At 47.1% G+C, this 18027-nt stretch overlaps 1 protein-coding gene across 2 annotated transcripts in view; it reads left to right on the top strand.

Annotated features, from left to right (window-relative positions):
* The window catches only part of EYA2 (EYA transcriptional coactivator and phosphatase 2), a 257595-nt gene extending 243610 nt beyond the window's left edge, over positions 1 to 13985 (top strand). For both annotated transcript variants that reach the window (XM_043985380.1, XM_043985381.1), the window contains exons 15-16: positions 621 to 721; positions 13184 to 13985. In XM_043985380.1, coding sequence (XP_043841315.1) covers positions 621 to 721; positions 13184 to 13264 — 182 coding nt within the window. In that variant the 3' untranslated portion in view covers positions 13265 to 13985. The remainder of the gene's footprint in view (positions 1 to 620; positions 722 to 13183) is intronic.
* The last annotated feature ends 4042 nt before the right edge of the window (positions 13986 to 18027 follow it).

Here is an 18027-nt window from a genome sequence, read left to right as displayed (position 1 = left end):
TCCACCACTTTCCTCACCCACTCCTCCAGGAGTGGGGTTATTTAAGAGTATCCAAAAGTACAGTTTGGTCCATTGGTAAGAACTCATAGTACAGAGCAGATTTGGGGGACAGTTAACTAAGCAGACTGAATACCCCCAAGAAAGTGGGAGAACTATGAGTTGTCCACTTGGGGAGCCAGAAGACCTAGGGGGTGAGATGAGGAGGAGGAGGAGGCTGGTGTCTGACTTGAGCATGGAATTCGCGACACCTGGCTCCCCCCATTGTCTTGACTTAGACTGACTGTCAGCATCTGTGAGGGACCTTAGAGATCATTGAGTCCAGTGGCCCCATTTTAGGACAAAGGGAGCCAAGAGTCCAAATGACTTGACTAAGGTCACACAGTGAATGTAGCTGTAGTTGGGTCTGTAGAACCCCCACCCAGCACCCTTTCTCCTACCCCAGGCCAGCAGGTGCAGAGTGAAACAGGCCCCCTCCAGTGTATCTGCCAGATGAGACAGAGGCTCCAGGGTTCATTGTGACCCTCCCTGGGAGCCAGGAAAGAGCTGTCACCTAGAAGAGAAAAAGGGAGAGGCCTGGAGGTATAGCCCTTATCACTAACCCATGACTTCTTGGTCTGCAGGAAAGGAGAGCTGCTTTGAAAGGATAATGCAGAGGTTTGGAAGGAAAGCAGTCTACATTGTAATAGGAGATGGTGTGGAAGAGGAGCAAGGAGCAAAGAAGGTGTGTAGACGTTTTCTTTCTCTCTACACCTCACTCCTCTTCCATGGGGCACCAGGAGGAATGATGTTTCTCGGATCTTAGTGGTGCAGGGGGTTAAGAGGGCAGCCCAACCAGAATGATCAGGACCCTGGGAATTCAGCTACTATTCCTTCCCTCTAAGTGCATGTCTGTCTGTCTGTGTGTGTGTGTAGAGGAAGAGGGAGGCGGAGAAAGGAAGGAAGGAAGGAAGAAAAAGAGAGAGGAAGGAAGGAAGGAAGGAAGGAAGGAAGGAAGGAAGGAAGGAAGGAAGGAAGGAAGGAAGGAAGGAAGGAAGGAAGAAAAGTCAAGAATAGAGGAAAAGGGAAGGAGCAAGCCACATTCATAGAGAGAAAGTGTGTGTGTGTGTGTGTGTGTGTGTTGTGTATAAAAGGGGAAGTGGTACACAGCATTGTATAGTGGAAAGAAATCTGGGTTTAGAGTCAAGTAACTTGGATTTGAATCCCAACTCTGTAACTCAACTACCTGCATGACCTGAAGCGTCTCTTAAATTTTTTGTACCTCAGTTTCCTCATCTGTAAAATGAGAAGGATCAGACTCTAATGTCCCTTCCAGTGCTATATCTGATCGTGTGTGTGTGTGTGTGTGTGTGTGTGTGTGTGTGTGCATGTACATGGTTTTTGTTGGTATTTTTTTACATTGACTATGTGGTCGGACTTCATTCACTGCACTGACTTCCTCAGGCTCAGGCATGGTTTTAGATCTCTCTTTCCCAGGCTCTTGGCTCACGACTCTTTTCCCATTTGTAAATCGTAGAAGCATCCTGAGTAATTTCCTATTCTAAATCCCTTCTCCAGGCCACTGGCCGCCACCTCCCCTGATAACCACTGGGTTGGTTGAGGAATGCCTCCCCCTAGAGCCCAGCTTTGCTTTGTTGGGGGTGGGCTTCCTTTTCCTATATCCTATGTTCCAGGGACTGTTCCCAGTTAATAAAGACAGCATTAAGCTCGTGAAAAAATAAAATCCCATTTCTGTGATCTCAGACTACCAAGTAGGGGAGACATGGGGGGCTGCCGAGTTCTTAGGAGGAAAGAACGACAGCTGAATTCCCAGGGTCTCAGTCATTCCATCCAAGCCTCCCCCTCCCTCTGCCTGCCCCAGTCAGGGCTGGGAAATATTACTGCCAATGCCATGGAGCTTAATAACAAGGCCTGCTTGTTTTTCACCTACAAGTCTCTGCTCCCCCACAATGGGCAATTTATTGAAATAAAGGAAGCCCAAAACAAGAAATTACTTTTCACTTGCATACCCCAGAGGGGCCTACACTGGAGAAACACTGGGAATACAGAGTTAGGGTTGCAGAGGCTGTTCAGGGCAGCTAGGTGGCACAGTACCTAGAACATTGGAGTCAGGAAGACTCATCTTCCTAAATTCAAATCTAGCCCCAGACACTTACTAGTTGTGTGATCCTGGACAAGTCACTTTACCCTGTTTGCCTCCATTTCCTCATCTGTAAAATGAGCTGGAGAAGGAAATGGCAAACCACTCCAGTATCTTTGCCAAGAAAACCCCGAATGGGGACACAAAGAATTGAACTTGACTGGAAAACAACTGAATGACAACAAAAGAGAGGCTGTCCGGATTTAAGCAATAGAGTCTACCTTAACCTATGGAAATGCACCCACCATTCTTCCTAGATTGGGCAGTCCCTTGCACATTCCTAAGAACCCAGGCAACCCATTCATTCATAGCCTGGGCAACTTTTCCCAGTGAGAATTGTAGGGATAAAGCCACTACCCGTGTGCACTCAGATGGGAACATAGAGATCCAGATATTTTCTCTCTCAAATCTTCAGTCTTCCCCTGACTCAACAGAAGAGGGTGTAGTTAAGGTCTCAGAGCATCCAGCCCAGAGCCCTGACTCCCTTTAGGAGTAGAGGATCCTCAGAGTCCACTTCTACTACCTGTGTAGTACCTCGGGCAAACCATTTGACCTCCCTTGGCCTTGGTTTCTCATCCATATAATGGGGGATTGGACTAGATGGCCACAGAAGTCCTTTTCAGCTCAAAAATGTATGTTCCTAGAAGAGGATGGGGACAGAATTGCTCATCTGTTCTAATGCCTTCATTTTCCAGGGCAAGAAAGGGGAAGCAGCTTGCCTATCCCCAGGGCAAGTTAACACAGGTAGTGAGTAACAGAACAAGAAATAAAATTCACATCCTCAGTCTCTAAATCCAACATTCTTTCCAAAAGCTCCGTTGCCTCTCAACTTCCCTCTCTTTTAGCATGATTCCTAGTTCTACCCTTCTTAGGCATCAAGGTGACATGCTGGGCCTGCAGTCAGTGAGACCCGAGTTCAGATCCAACTTCAGACGTGAGTTGTGTGAGTGACCCTGCGCAAGTCACTTAATCTCTTTCAGGCTGTTTCATCAGTAAAATGGGAACAACACCCACCTCCCAGAATTGTTGTGGGAATAATATTTTTAAAGTGCTTTGCAAACCTTAAAGCCCTATAGAAATGCTGGCTATTATTATGATTGCTCAATATCTACCTAGCACTTTAAGGCTTGCACCGTATCCTTTCACCCAACAACCCTCTGCAGTGCAGATGTTGTTACCCCCATTTTACGGAGAAGGAAAAACATTCTGAGAAGGTCAGTGACTTGCCCAAGTTCACACAGCTAGTAAGCACATGAGGTGAGATTTGAATTCAGGGTCTTCCTGACTCCAGGCCCAGCACCCTATCCACTGAGCTTTGTCCACAGGCCCTCTGACACAAGATTCTGTGCTGGGGCTGTGTTAAGGCTATAGCCAGTGTGGCCACCACCATTAACTGGGTCAAGGAGGCTAGCTTGCCCTGGAAGCAGGCGCTTTAATTACATCAGTCAGTCAACAAGCATTTATTAAGGATCTCTACCAGAGGCCCTAGGGTTACCAATACAGAAGTGAGAAATCCTGACCTTCGAGGCATTTGATGAATAGAAAGTGAATTAAAATGCAAACCAGTCTCTAAAGGGCAACCTTAGCAAAAGCTCCTAAAATGAGCCTTGCTCACCCAAAGGGAAGGTGCAGTCATAGGAGACAGCCAAGAAAAACCTACTTTGTACAGTGGGGATGAAACGTACTAGCAGTTGTTCCCCTGAAAGGCAAAAAAGGCAAAACATCTGCAAGATTCAAAAGGGTCTAGAGCAAGCAAGAGCATGTGGGGTGATGGTGGGGGGGGGGGGAGACCTTTGGTGGAGTCTGGTGGAGGGAGACTAGAGGCCCCTCTCAGAATAATGGTTTGAAATGCACAAAGTAAAGTACCCAGAGTCACAAAGCTGAAGGAAAATAGAAACAGAATTTTTCCCCCACTCAAGCTCACAGCTTCCCTAAACTCCATGTAAGAACTTCTGAGCTAGATAAATCCCTGGATGATAGTGGATCATTAAGAGAAGCTAGGGCTGTTAAGGCTGTGTTCTGAAATTTGGAGGCTCATTTCCTAGTACTTCTGGCTTCTCATAAACCCATCAGGAAGAGAGCTCTGGACTGCCCTGACCTAGAGGGAAGGAGTACATTTTAGCTGTTGGGATGGATGTGTATATTTTGGGGTAGGGAGGTTAACCCTGAGAGGGGAAGAAAGTACTATGCTGGAGGGGGAAGGTTCTGCCACAGGCCCCTGAAAATCAGTTTCTTTCTCTCTCTCTCTCTCTCTCTCTCTCTCTCTCTCTCTCTCTCTCTCTCTCTCTCTCTCTCTCTCTCTCTTTCTCTCTCTCTTTCTCTCTTTCTCCCTCCCTCTCTCTCTCTCTCCCTCTCTCTCCCTCTCCCTCTCCCTTTCCCTCTCCCTCTCCCTCCCACCTTCCCTCTCTCTCCCTCTCTTTCTCCATCTCTCCCTCCCCCTACCCTGTGTCTGTCTGTCCCTCCCTCCTCTCTCCCCCTCCCTCTCTCCCTCCCTCTCCTTCTCCCTCCCCCCCTCCCCCTCCCCCTCTCTCTCCCTCTCCTTCTCCCTCTCCCTCTCTCTCCCTCTCTTTCTCCATCTCTCCCTCCCCCCACCCTGTATCTGTCTGTCCCTCCCTCTCCCCCCCATCTTTCTCTCTATCCCTCCTTCCCCCACACACACACACAGAACTTACATTCTGGAAGCAGAGCACTTGGTCCCAGAGGTGGCTTTCAGGGGCAACACCAAAGCCCCACCTGATAGCAGGGGGCAAATCCTGCAGGGCAGCAGAACCCCGGGCCTACCAAGAGCCCTCTTTGCTCCCACTGCCTCTCACGTGAAGTGCTCTGGCCCATTAGCAGGAAATGCTACTTGCATGGGGCTGCCATGGCCTTGTGATTGATGGGAGTCATTAGTTCAGGCTGCTGTACACCTGAGCTGTATAAAATATGAGGAAGGGAAGAGAGGCTTGCAGTGTTTCTGCTGACAGCGTTGATAATATTTCAATTTTAGTGGGTCATTTTTCTCCTCTCCACAAGTGATAAATCCAGCCAAGTTCAGCAGCCATTGAGCCTAGAATCAAGGCTGCATGTAGAGGGAGGGGCCTTTTTCATCCTCTTTTCTGTTCACCCCCACCCCCAACAATAACAACAAATAAAAAGAGGAAATAGAGTCTCTAAATGAGTGATTGACTGAGAGGAGTCTCAAACGGTTCTCCATTTGGAGCCCCATGTAATGGCGCTGGGTTCGCTGCCTGGAGTTGGTGAATTGTAGTTTTCATGGAGGAGCCTGGAGCTGTCAGCATGGTCCAGAGGGGTAAGAGAGCACAGAACTGTCTGTTTACTGGACTGCCTGGTCAGCTAGCGCTCCGTGGAGGAGCTAGTGTTTCGGGAGGGAGGGGGCAAGGGAAGGATGGGCGTAGACAGTCACCCTTTTCACATCTGTTCCCACTGGGAAGCCCTGAACAAGAGGGACAGGATAAAGATAAGGACTGAACCCATGATTTCTTTAGGACAAAGGGACTCCTAAATGGGAAACCCCCTCTACTAGACTGGTACCTTCCCAGCAGCCTGTAGTCTTAAAAGATTTGCTGGAAGCAGTTTGCCCAGGTCACACATCCAGTGTGTGTCCGAGGTGAGGCTTGAACCCAGGTCTTCCTGGTTCTGAGACCAGCTGTCTATCTACTGGGGCCCCTTCTAGAGGGGAAGGTGGTTCTCATTCCTACCTAAGCAGAACAATATTAGCTTTGGGCAGTTTATCTACCGGTGAAGACAGTTTGACATTGTGAGTGAGAGCTGTGAGCTAGGGCCCCATAGGAATCCAAACCCAGGATGGATCCCCTTGACCTCAGCCTGATTAAATACAGTGGTCTAAGCAATCATTCATGAATTTATTACCAAACTTAGCAGTTAATTCAAGTGTATACAAAATAATTATGAGGTAACTGGGGAGGGGGAAGGCAGGAAAAGCTTCATGTAGTGGGGGCAACCCTGGAGCTGAGCCAAGAGACAGAGGTGAGGAAGGACGGCATTATAAACATGGGGTAGATGCCCTCTGCAAAAGCATGAAGATTGGAAATGGAGTGCTAGGTTTACCCATGTCCAACACTGCAAGCACTGAGACCATTTTGAGTGATGCTTGCAGGGAAGTTCCTGGGTCTCATCTGGAATCTACTTGGATTTATGGGGCTCAGAATAATGTTTGCTATAAAGGCCAAGTGGGCATCCCTGGATTGTTGGAGACATGCAGGGAGGAGATGATTAGCTGAGGAGGCCAACGTCCTGACTGCCCCTTTCCACACAACTCAGCTTATCACCTCCATTCCCTAGCTCAGAAGGGCACCCAGAAGAAATTCCCTCTCTGGGAAGGAATCGCAGAACCCCACCCCAAGTCCCACAGTCTGCTTTCAGACCTTGTTTCAGACCACTATTTGGACCATACACAAGATTCAAAGACTTCAAGCTTCCTGTGGATGTGCAGAAGAAAAAGACACAAAACCTGAACATTTGCCCTGCAGGGCAAGGTGAGGTGAGGGTCACTGCAGCCAGGAAAATCAGCAGCAACCAATAAATCAGAATTTAAATAGAAATTGGGGGCGTGACCCTTCCCCACCTTTCCCACCCACCGCTACAACCACCACCACTGACCCAGAACTTTTTTTTCCACCCTTGCCAATCTCTTCAGCATGACACTGGAAAGTTTGTCAACTTGGCCAAACCTTGGCAAAGGATTTCCCTTGGGGGATGGAGGGCAGAGAACCCCTTCTTCCAAGCTGCCCCTAGGACCTTAAAGCATTCTGGCCTTTGTTGCCCTCTACCCACGTCTACTGGGTAGACTCTGCTTTGAATCAAAGGGAACAGATTAGCATTTATTAGTTGTTTTATTATTCAGATGGGTCCCAAGCCAGAGGGTTCTCACAAACAGCCAGGCTCAGTGTAACCTGTACCACTTGTTTCTCAGTTTCTGTGTTTTCCTTCATTTAGACGTGTATGTGTAGCTCTGCATGTTAACACATATATACATCCACATCCATATGTCCCAGGCCCTGAGCAGCCTCTCAGGGCACATAAGCCATTTCCCCATATTTAATGAGACACAGAATGGTGAGGTAAGGGGGTAGCAGTTAATAAGCACAGAGCTTGTCATCATAGTTGGCATTCCCTGGACTTATCCAATGATTGTAGAGTTAAGTCACCACTCAAACAGGAAAGGTCTGACTAGCGCCAAGTTGCAGTTGTCGCTCCTCTCTGGGGAGGATTCATTTCTTCCAACAAATTGAACTGGGGTCATCAGCAGTATTGGAAAACATGTACCCTCTTAATGGAAAAAAACAAAACTTTCTGTTGAAAATGAGACCACAGGGTGTCCCCAGACTTCACGTACCACTGTCTGATGGATTACAGAATCAGATTTAGACCTAGAAAGATTATTAGAGGGCCCAGAGTCCAAATCTAATTTTTGAGAAAAAGTATAAAAGGGAAGGTAGGTGGTGCAGTGGGTAGAGTGCCAGGCCTGGAGTAAGGAAGACCTGAGTTCAGATCCAGTCTCAGACGCTTACTAGCTGTGTGACCCTCGGCAAGTCACTTCACCCTGTTTGCCTCTGTTTCCTCATCTATAAAATGAGCTGAGATGGAAATGGCAAAAACCACTGCAGTATCTCTACCAGGAAAACTCCAAAGGGGGTCATGAAGGGTCAAAAATGACTGAACAACAAATAAGAGATAAAACATGAACACAGAGGTGAGGGGATGTGCCTGACTTTACCCAGCTAGTGACAAACCACAACTCGAACCCAGACCCTCTGACTCTACAGGCATCATTCTTGGCACCATGCAATACAGCTTTGGTGAAGGATAGAGAATCTTGGAGCTTGAAGGGGCCTAGAAGTCAACTAATCCAACTTCTGTAGCTGAAGAATGACTCTCCTTCCCAGCATCCTGAAGGGTACCCCTCCAGCCTCTTGCATTAATCATTCTGGGGATAGGAAGTCATTAATAATAATAGGTAGGGGCAACTAGGTGGGGCAGTGGATAAAGCACTGGCCCAGGATTCAGGAAGTCCTGAATTCAATTCCAGCCTCAGACACTTGACACTTACTAGCTGTGTGACCCTGGGCAAGTCACTTAACCCTCATTGCCCCGTCAAAAAAAAATAATAATAGGTAGCTTTATATAGCACATTAAGGTTTGCAAAGTGCTATTACATATGTCCTATCATTTGATTCTCACAACACCCCTGGGAAGTAGGTGCTATTGTCCCCTTTTTACAGTTGAGGAAACTGAGGTAGGCAAAGGTTAAGTGACAACTAGTAAGTGTCTGAGGCTGGATTTGAATTCAGGTCTTTCGAACTTCAGGTTCAACATTCTATCCACTACACCACCTAGCTGCCTTGTCATAGCACAAGGAACAGAAAGGTGTAAGTGAGAACAATGGACACAGAGGGTTAGGTTAGAATTCTTTGCTCTGCCACATACTCAGCCATGTGAGGATGAATAAATCATCTCCATCTGCAAAATGGGAATCATTATTCTAACTCCCTCACAGAGTTATTATGAAGGAAGTATTTTCTAAACAGATAAGTGCTATAGAAAGATAGCATCTTTCAGTCATTTCTGAGTCTTCATGACCCCATTTGGAGTTTTCTTGGCAAAGATACTGGAGTTGTTTCCATTTCCTTGTCTAGCTCATTTTACAGATGAGAAAACCGAGGCAGACAAGCTTAAATGACTTGCCCAGGGTCACACAACTAGATTGGAACTCAGGAAGATGAGTCTTCCTGACTCCAGGCCCAGCACCCTCTCTACTTCTGCTACATAGCTGCCTCTCTGCCCATTAGAGGCTTAAAATTGAGTTTAATCTAGCTAAAATCTAAAATTCCGCTTTAGGACAGCTGTAATAATTAAGATGTTTTGCCTTATATTGTCCTGAAATCTTTTTCCTTGTAACTTCCACTCTCTGAGAACAAATAGAAAATTCCTCTGTAACATTTCTGCTCTTTGGGGACAACTGTCATCCCTCGCATAAGGTTTCTCTTCTCCAAACTGAACACCCTTGGCCCATCTATCAGAAGCTCACAGATTGAAGGACTTCAGAGGTCACCTAGGCCACGATCCAAATGGGCCTTCATTCCCATCTCCCTCCTCATTCTGGTTGCCTTTCTCTGGATAGGCTCCCGTCCCTCATCTAAAACATGTCACTTCTCTGGCCCAGAAAGTTGTTCAGCCCCACTGCTTCCCTCTCTTCCTCCTGCCAAAAATAAATAAATAAATGTGTGTTTGTGACGAGGGAAAAAATTCCCGCTTTAAGGGATGTTTTGAGGAGGTCTCCAGGGATGCTGATGACACCCAAATGCTTTCTTGCCCTCCCCACATCGGCTCAGAAGCCAGCAGGCTGGCTGTGGGAATCATTGGCATGAGCACAGGCTCCATCTGTCCATTGGTCCCCAGGGCCTGGCCAGCAGCTTGCTTGGCATAAATGATGTAGTGAGCTAAGCCTCCTCTTTTTGTTTTCGGTCAGGACTAGGGGTGTCTCCCTGTTCTTTCAGCCTTATTTCTCCTAGTATTGTTGTCATCAATATCAGAGATGTTGGGGGTGATGTTCACTTTTTCACATAACAGAAGGGGATGGCCAGAGGGCCCTTCCAGACAGCTGCCCTGGTCTTCTTCATGCCTGGGACAGTTACAATTGCTCACGTGTTCCTGACCAGACCCAGCGTTGGGATGATCCAAGCCTGATGTGTCAGAAATTGGGGACATTAAAAGGGAGAAGCCCACCTTGACTTGTAAGCTCCTTGAAGGCAGGGATTCCATCTGTCCCTCCTCTAAATCCTCTATGGCGGGTCCTGTCCTTGAGCTTTTGGTTGTACAGCGGCATTAAAGATTTAAATTCCTCTCTACTCCCTCCACAACTCCCCCCAAACGCCCCCCCCCCCACCTTGTAAAGAAGTACTCATCCTCTTCCCCGTGTTTGTCCTTCTGGTGACAAGATGTCCCTTTTTGACCCTCTGTACGGGTCTGTGCAGACCGACTAATAGGTAAATCAGTGAGTGATAGAAAACAGCGAGCAAGCTTGGCCCAAGGATCAAGTGGTACCAACAAAGGATGAACAGATAGATGGATGAGATAGCATTTATTAAGCACTTCCTTTTTTTTTTTATTTCTTTTTTTTTTTTTTAGTGAGGCAATTGGGGTTAAGCGACTTGCCCAGGGTCACACAGCTAATAAGTGTTGTGTCTGAGGCCAGATTTGAACTCAGGTACTCCTGACTCCAGGGCCGGTGCTCTATCCACTGCGCCACCTAGCTGCCCCTATTAAGCACTTCCTAAGTGTCAAATGCTGCTGCGTGTATAACCTGTAGCAAATCGCTTGCCTTCTCATTTGGAGGTAGGGAAGAAGAGAGAAACTTTGGAACTCAAAATTTTTGTTTTTTTTAAAGAATGTTGGGGGCAGCTAGGTGTCGAAGTGGATAAAGCACTAGTCCTGGATTCAGGAGGACCTGAGTTCAGATCCGACCTCAGACACTTGACACTTAACACTTACTAGCTGTGTGACCCTGGGCAAGTCAATTAACCCTTGTTGCCCTGCAATGAATGAAAGAATAAATAACAAATTTTAAAAGAATGTTAAAAATTGTCTTTATATGTAATTGGAAAAAATTAAATATTTTTAGAAATTAATTTAATTTAAAAACACTGTGCTGTGTGACCCTGGGCAAGTCTCTTAACCCCAATGGCATCACCCCAAACAAACAAACAAACAAACAAAAAACACTATGCTAAGTGCTAGAGATACAAAGAGAAAAGTAAGCCAGTCCCTGTTCTCAAAGAACTCACATTCTAATGAGAGAAGGCAACACATTTAGAAGGTTTCAGCTACAAGACAGAAAGAGAGGTCCTGTGGTTCTTAGGTCATATTAATGCATCATCTTTAATCTCATTTCTACTGATAAAATCCCTTCCTGTGCTTGGCACAAAGTCTGGCAGATAGTAGACTTTAATATGTATATTGATTAATTGATATCAGTTTCTAACATTGAGCGATGTGACAGTGCCAAGAATTTTCTTTTCTCGGTCTTCAGTACTTGTGGCTGTAGCACCCCCAGAAACAATGCATGTCCATGGGAGTTTTGTCCCCAAGTGATAATTGCAGAAATTGGGCCGGAAGTAGAACCAAGGGTCTGGGGGTCACTGCCATTCTCAGGGCTCTTGCTTCTACTTACCAGTGGTGGCTGTTAGTCAACAGTTGGGGGTGGTGGTGGTAAGGAAAGATGAGCCCCTTATCCACAGTGATTGAAAGGAATTGATTTCCTGGATCATGGCTGTGGGCGCACAATAGAACACCCCCAGCCTGTGAACCAGGAGGCCTGAGTTGTGATTCCAGCTATGCCACTTATTCCTTAAGTTATTTTGAGTGACTTTAGACAAGTCACTTCCTTTTTGCTAGGCCCCGACTGAAGGGTTGATTAAGTAATCAGAGCAACGTGGTACAGCAGAAAAAGCACAGCACTTGGAATCAGAAGACTATGATTCAAATTTCAGCTTTTCAGCCTATGTGGCCTTGGACAAGTCACTTAAACTTCCCTAACATCAGATTCTCAGGGCAGCCAGGTGGCATAATGAATAAAGCACCAGCCCTGGATTCAGGAGGACCTGAGTTCAAATCCAGCCTCAGACACTAGGCACTTGCTAGCTCTGTGACCCTGGGCAAGTTGCTTAACCCTCATTGCCCTGCCCAAAAACCAACCAAACAAACAAAAACACCAAAACTATCAGTTTCTCCATCTGTAAAATGAAGGGGTTACCCAAATGACCTCTAAGGTTCCTTTCACTTCTAAATCTGTGGTCCAGGGAAACATGTCTGTCCATCATCATAACAGTTGGAGAGCCTGAACCAGCCTGGAGCTCAAGAGGACCTGGGTTTGAGCCCTATGTCTAATACAAGTGTTCTTGTCTAATGGACTCCTTGGACAGTCTGGGGAAGCCTAGGGACCCTTCTCTGAATGTTTTTTAATGCACAGGGAAAAATGCATTGGATTGCAAAGGAAATCAATTATACTGAAATAAGTTATCCAAAAAAAATTTTTTAAACAGATATGCAGATCCCTTGCAATATGTCCATGGACCCCAAGTGAAGAACTCCAGTTCTTACACACACTGGCTATGTGATCCTGGATAAGTCACTTAACTTCTTGTGGTGCCTACTAGCAACTGAGACTCTAAGCTGCAGAGTGGGTCTATCCTTCAGTGGGAGAGAAGGTCCCTTCACTGGGAAGTCCTTATAACAATGAAATCACAAGTCCAGTCCAAAATAACAAGTTGATAGGCTTCCTATAAACAACAACAATAATAGTATTAATAATGATGACCCAACATCAGGGGGCCGCTAGGTGGCATAGTGGATAAAGCACTGGCCCTGGATTCAGGAGGATCTGAGTTCAAATCCAGCCTCAGACACTTGACACTTACTGTGTGACCCTGGGCAAGTCACTTAACCCTCATTGCCCCCCAAAAATAAGAATAACCCAGCATCTCCCTGACACTGTGCTGAGTGGACTTTAACCCAAAGTCAGGACCTGAGATCTACAGAGGAATTCACTGACCTTTCTAATTAGACCCTTGAGGCTGACTTAGCTTCTCTACCCTTGGTACTCCCCATGTGTTATGGTGAGCAAACCCCTCTCTCCTGTTGCTCTGATCCCTGTGATTAAGAATCACCAGTTCTGCCCGGGCAAAAAGCCCCTTTCCCCAGAGCTCAAGAGAATACTCCCTTCCTGGCTTCCTTTAGTTTCCATCAAACATTAAGCAAGCATGTTGGGGGCCTAAAGCAGAGGGTATGGACTATTTTGAAAGGCAGCATGGTGTGCAGAAAGAACCTTGGGATTAGAGTCAGGAGGCCCAAATTCGAGTCTGACCTCTGCCTTGTGACCTCCTGTGCAAGAGACCTCGTTCAAGTCACTTCTCCCCTTGAACCTGTTTGCTCATCTGCAGAATGGAGATGATAACATCTGCTCCTGTTCCACAGGTACAGTGCACCAGAGGAAGGTGAATGAATTCTTCTGTCCTTCTTTTGCAGCACAACATGCCCTTCTGGAGAATCTCCTGCCATGCAGACCTGGAGGCCTTGAGGCATGCCCTGGAGCTGGAGTATTTATAGCAGAGCCACTGGGAGGTCCTACCCTGGAGTGGCCCAGAGCTTGGCTGGACAATTCCCCCCCATGACCCTGCACAACCCGGTCCTTTTCCTTCCTGCCTCCCGGCTTCAGACTTTGAGGACCTGGAAGGAGCAGGGACTGAGCAGTCACCCTCCAGTGGGACCACTTACTTGGGAGCCAAGGTCCTCTAACAGGAAGAGATAAAGCTGCATTGCAAAGGTGGAGCGAAGAGCCCTCCGGGAGGCAGCTGGAGAAGGTCTGACTTTGGGGATGGAGATGGGGGTGAAGGGCAAGGATGTGGCCCAGAACTGGTGGGGCCCAATGATTGTGACCTCCTACAGGACTCACTGAAGGGAAACAAGGAATCGTTGCCATGAGGAGGAGCGGGCAGGCTATCTTTTTTTTTTTAATTTATGAACTAATCTCATTACTCTGGTATTATGCTCTCATGCCTGTGATGGCGGATTTCTTTGTTGCTGGTTTTGTTTTTTAAACTCTCTCATTGGGATGGGGTTGGGGAGGGGGTGGGGGCTTACAGATCTAACTTAAAGAGATCTCTTCTTCAAGTTGTACTCTGAGGGACAATCACACTTTGTAAATTAGTAAGTGAGGGCATTTCAGGGTCATCGAGAAGACCTAGAGCTTATTTTTGTTCTTGGAAAAGCCTCCTGATGGTGTGTGAACAGTGCACGGTGCCTTACGTGGCCATCTTGTTTGGGGGTTGGGGGGAGGGAAGAAGGTGAGGGGAAGCTGTACCTTGTGAGACTGAAAGGCATTGAATAAAACCACGTTTACATTTTGAGGTAGGAGTAACCACTTTGTTCCTTCTCCAGGCCTAAGGTCACAGGCAGCCCAGGCAGGAGTCCCCTTGGATGGAGAAGGTTTGGGGGAAGCAGAGATCCTTAAAGACCTGCCTGACTCCTGCTGACTCACAGGGGACCTAGATCTGTCTTAAAAGACAGGAGGTAGGGGCAGCTAGGTGGTGCAGTGGATAGAGCACCAGCCCTGGATTCAGGAGGACCTGAGTTCAAATGTGACCTCAGACACTTGATACTTACTAGCTGTATGATCCTGGGCAAGTCACTTAACCCAATTGCCTCACCAAAACAAAACAAAAAAACCTTAAAAGACGGGAGGTACCTGTCCTTGGGCAAGAGTCATGGGAAAGGGTGACCAGTTGTCTGGTATCCATGGAGCTCAGTGAGCCCAGAGTGTGAGGAAGCATCATGGAAAGGCAGGCACCCTGTGCTAGACTGAGCACTCATACTTTGACACAAGGATTCCCTGCTTCACATGCTCTTTCTATTCTTTTTCTTTCTTTCTTTTTCAGGGCAATAAGGGTTAAGTGACTTGCCCAGGGTTACACAGCTAGTAAGTGTCAAGTGTCTGAGGTCGAATTTGAACTCAGGTCCTCCTGAATCCAGGGCCAGTCCTTTATCCACTGCGCCACCTAGCTGCCCCCCACATGCTCTTTCAAAATGAGTTTGTGAGTTTGCATTGGGCAGACAGTCAGGAAGGGGGTGAGGGTCTGGCAAACAGCCAAGGCAAGATTAGGAGGTAGACACCAGCTACTTGGTAGCCACTGCTCTCCTTGTCTTCTCTTTCCTCTCATCACCAGATTCACTCCGAGAAGGTTCTGTTTATGTTGATTCACCCGGGCTTTGAAATGACCAAGAGAATAGTTTGCCTTTAAACAATGGCAAAACTTAGCTTATGCTCATGTAGGGTTAGGGGATAGGGAACAGATGTGATTTTATCTGAGTCAGGAAGTCTCAGGGGAGGTACCTTACCAATATGTCACCACCTTCCCTGAAATTTTAGTTGCCTTGAACACTGAAAAGTTAAATGACTTGCCCAGGGTCATATCATCCATCCATATGTCAGAGGTACAGCTTCAACCCAGGTCTTCCTGGCTTTGTGAGAGACCTTCCACTACCAAAGTAACATAGCTCTAATGGTGGAATTTGAGACATGGGAAAGGGTAAATTTGTAGGAAAGGGATGGGTGAGCTTTTCCTCTTCCCCATGAAATTAGGAGCAAGCCATCTAATCCCCCTCCTTAACCCAAGCAGAAGCCTGTGAGGGCCATGTCCAGTTCACTGTGAAACAGCCTCAGGAAAGTTGCCCCTTGCACCCTACCCAAGAGTTAGTTATGATGAGGGCTTTGCAGTCACTAGTTGTCCTTCCTGTCCACATTTCTTTAGATTTCTTTGATGAAGCAAAGGGAAGATACCTAAGGTAAAGGGGGAGGGAGGGGCGGGGTGAGAAGAGAGAGAGAGAGGCTCCTGACTAGGAATAAGAGACTCCCATGGAAGCCAGAGACCCCAGGCAGGGGCAACATAGAGGAGTGGTACCAGCAGCTGCCCTTTCCCTCTGTAGTGATTCCCAGTTTACCCAGTGCCTTCACAACCACCTCGCATAACATATAGTACCAGTGTTGATGTCTCCATTTCATATGAGGGTAGACTGAGGCTCTAAAAAGCAATGTCTCTTGCTCATATATTTTACAGAAATGGGATCTTTCCACAACTTTTCTGAGCCACTGTATGAGAGAGCCTCACTGCCCTCCCGTCCACCCCACACCCTCCTTCACCAAAGTAACTGCTCCTTCTGTGAGGTGGCACTACCCACCCCCCATGAGCTGAGCTGAAGCCGGCCTGTATTCCCATCCCCATAGGGTCCACTCTTCAGTCTAGTTTATCCATAGCCATATAAACAGAGGAATTGTGGGGCAGGAAATCCCAAACACAGTGGGTAGTCTCAAAATGATTTCTCTGTTTTGGAAAATATCATAGGGGGAAGCTAGGTGGCACAGTGGATAAAGCCCCAGCCCTGAATTCAGGAGGACCTGAGATCAAATCTGGCCTCAGACACTTGACACTTACTAGCTGTGTGACCCTGGGCAAGTCACTTAATCTTCATTGCCCCACAAAAAAGAAAGAAAAAGAAAAGAAAAAAAAAAAGAAAATATCATAGAGGGGTATAAGCCCCAGTTTTGTCACTTATTTAACTGAGTGAATTTGGGCAGCTTGCAGTTCTTCTCAGCCTCAGTTTCCTCATCTGTCAACTGGGGAGAATTTCCTGGCCCAGCAAATCTCATAGGGTTGTTGCGGAGATCAAACTTATAGGTTGAGAGTTCTGCTATAGGATCCCTTTTATAGAAAGACACGATCAGAGGATCCTGAGAATTTAAAGCTCCCACCACCCCTCTAAAAAAGGCTTCATTCACAAAAAAGCTCCCAGATTTCAAGAACATACATTGACCGCTTTGAGTTTTAGCATGAGCCCAGGGAAGTTGGCCACTAGAGGGCAGTGCAGCAACATTTGCAGCTGTTGCAGGTTTCCATTAGCTCTATACTTGGCATAGTCCGAGCAAGGAAGGATGCACTTTTACCTCCAGATAATCCCATTGGGATGGAGGGCAGACTGCCCTTCCCCCACCTCGCTGAACCCCCTTGACAGACACGACCCAAACATCCCTTTGTCCATAATGAGTACCTGCTTGGCAGCCAGTCCCGTGGGGACAGGCGGGAGGTGACATGAGGGGAAGAACTATCATCCCTTAAGCTAGAACACATCATCCATGAATGCAATTCCAGAATAAACAATATCTGTGCCAGCTTTCATCCCATTTCTCTGCCTCCTTGAGTGGCTAAGCCCCTTGAGTGGCCATATAAAATCTGCTTTCTCTCACCCTGACTTATGAAACTGTTCTCGCCAAAATTACTAACAGTCTCTTCACTTCCTCATCCTTTTGGACTTTTCTGAAGCCTTTCAAAGTGCCAATCACCCTCTCCTCCTCAGGCTCTCTTCTCTCCAGGTTTTTGGGATACCTCTCTCTTCTGGTCCTACCCACCTGACTAATGCTCAGTCTCCTTTGCTAGAGCCCACCCATTGAGTGTGGGTGTCCCACAGCAATATCCAAGGCCATCTTCTCCTATGCTATCTCACTTCATGTTCTCATTGTCTCCATTACTATTCTGAGCTTTTTTTTTTTTTTTCGGTGAGGTAATTGGGGTTAAGTGACTTGCCCAGGGTCACATAGCTAGTATTAAGTGTCTGAGGCCAAATTTGAATTCAGGTCCTCCTGACTCCAGGGCCGGTGCTCTATCCACTGCACCACCTAGCTGCCCCTATTCTGAGGATTCTGAATCTACTTATCTAGTCCTAACCTCTCTGCTGACCACCAGTATCACATTTCCAACGGCCTATTGGACATCACAAACTAGATGTCCTGCAGACATCTCAAACTCAACATGTCCAAAATTGAAATCATTATCTTTCCTCCCAAACACTGTCCCCCTTCCAGATTTCTCCTTTGATGGGAAGGTACCACCATCCTCCAGTCAAAACCAGGGCTTGTCACCCTCATGGCTCTCACCATTCTTATTCCATCTATTGCCAAGGCCTGTGGATTTTACCTTTGCTGTCACCCCGACGTTATTCCAAGAGCCTGTTGGTAGGTCGGCCTGCCATTAGTCTCTCCCTACTCCATTCATCCTCCACTTAGCTGTCAGCATCTACCTTCCTAAAGTATGGGTCTGACCATATCACTACCGCCCCCTACACCAGCGACCATCACCTCCAGAATCAAATATAAAATCCTCTAGCAATCAAACAAAACCCACTGTAGCCTGCTCATCCCCCCAACCACCTTCCCAATCTTCCCATACCTTACACCCCACCACATACCATTCAACCTAGTGACACTGGCTGCTTCCTTGAGTAGATGCTCCCACCACGCGTGGAATGCTCTCCTTGCTCAC

Source organism: Dromiciops gliroides, chromosome 2 (assembly GCF_019393635.1).
Source record: "Dromiciops gliroides isolate mDroGli1 chromosome 2, mDroGli1.pri, whole genome shotgun sequence".
In the NCBI taxonomy this organism is placed as follows: Eukaryota; Metazoa; Chordata; class Mammalia; order Microbiotheria; family Microbiotheriidae; genus Dromiciops; species Dromiciops gliroides.
This window is presented reverse-complemented; position numbering and strand designations above follow the sequence as displayed.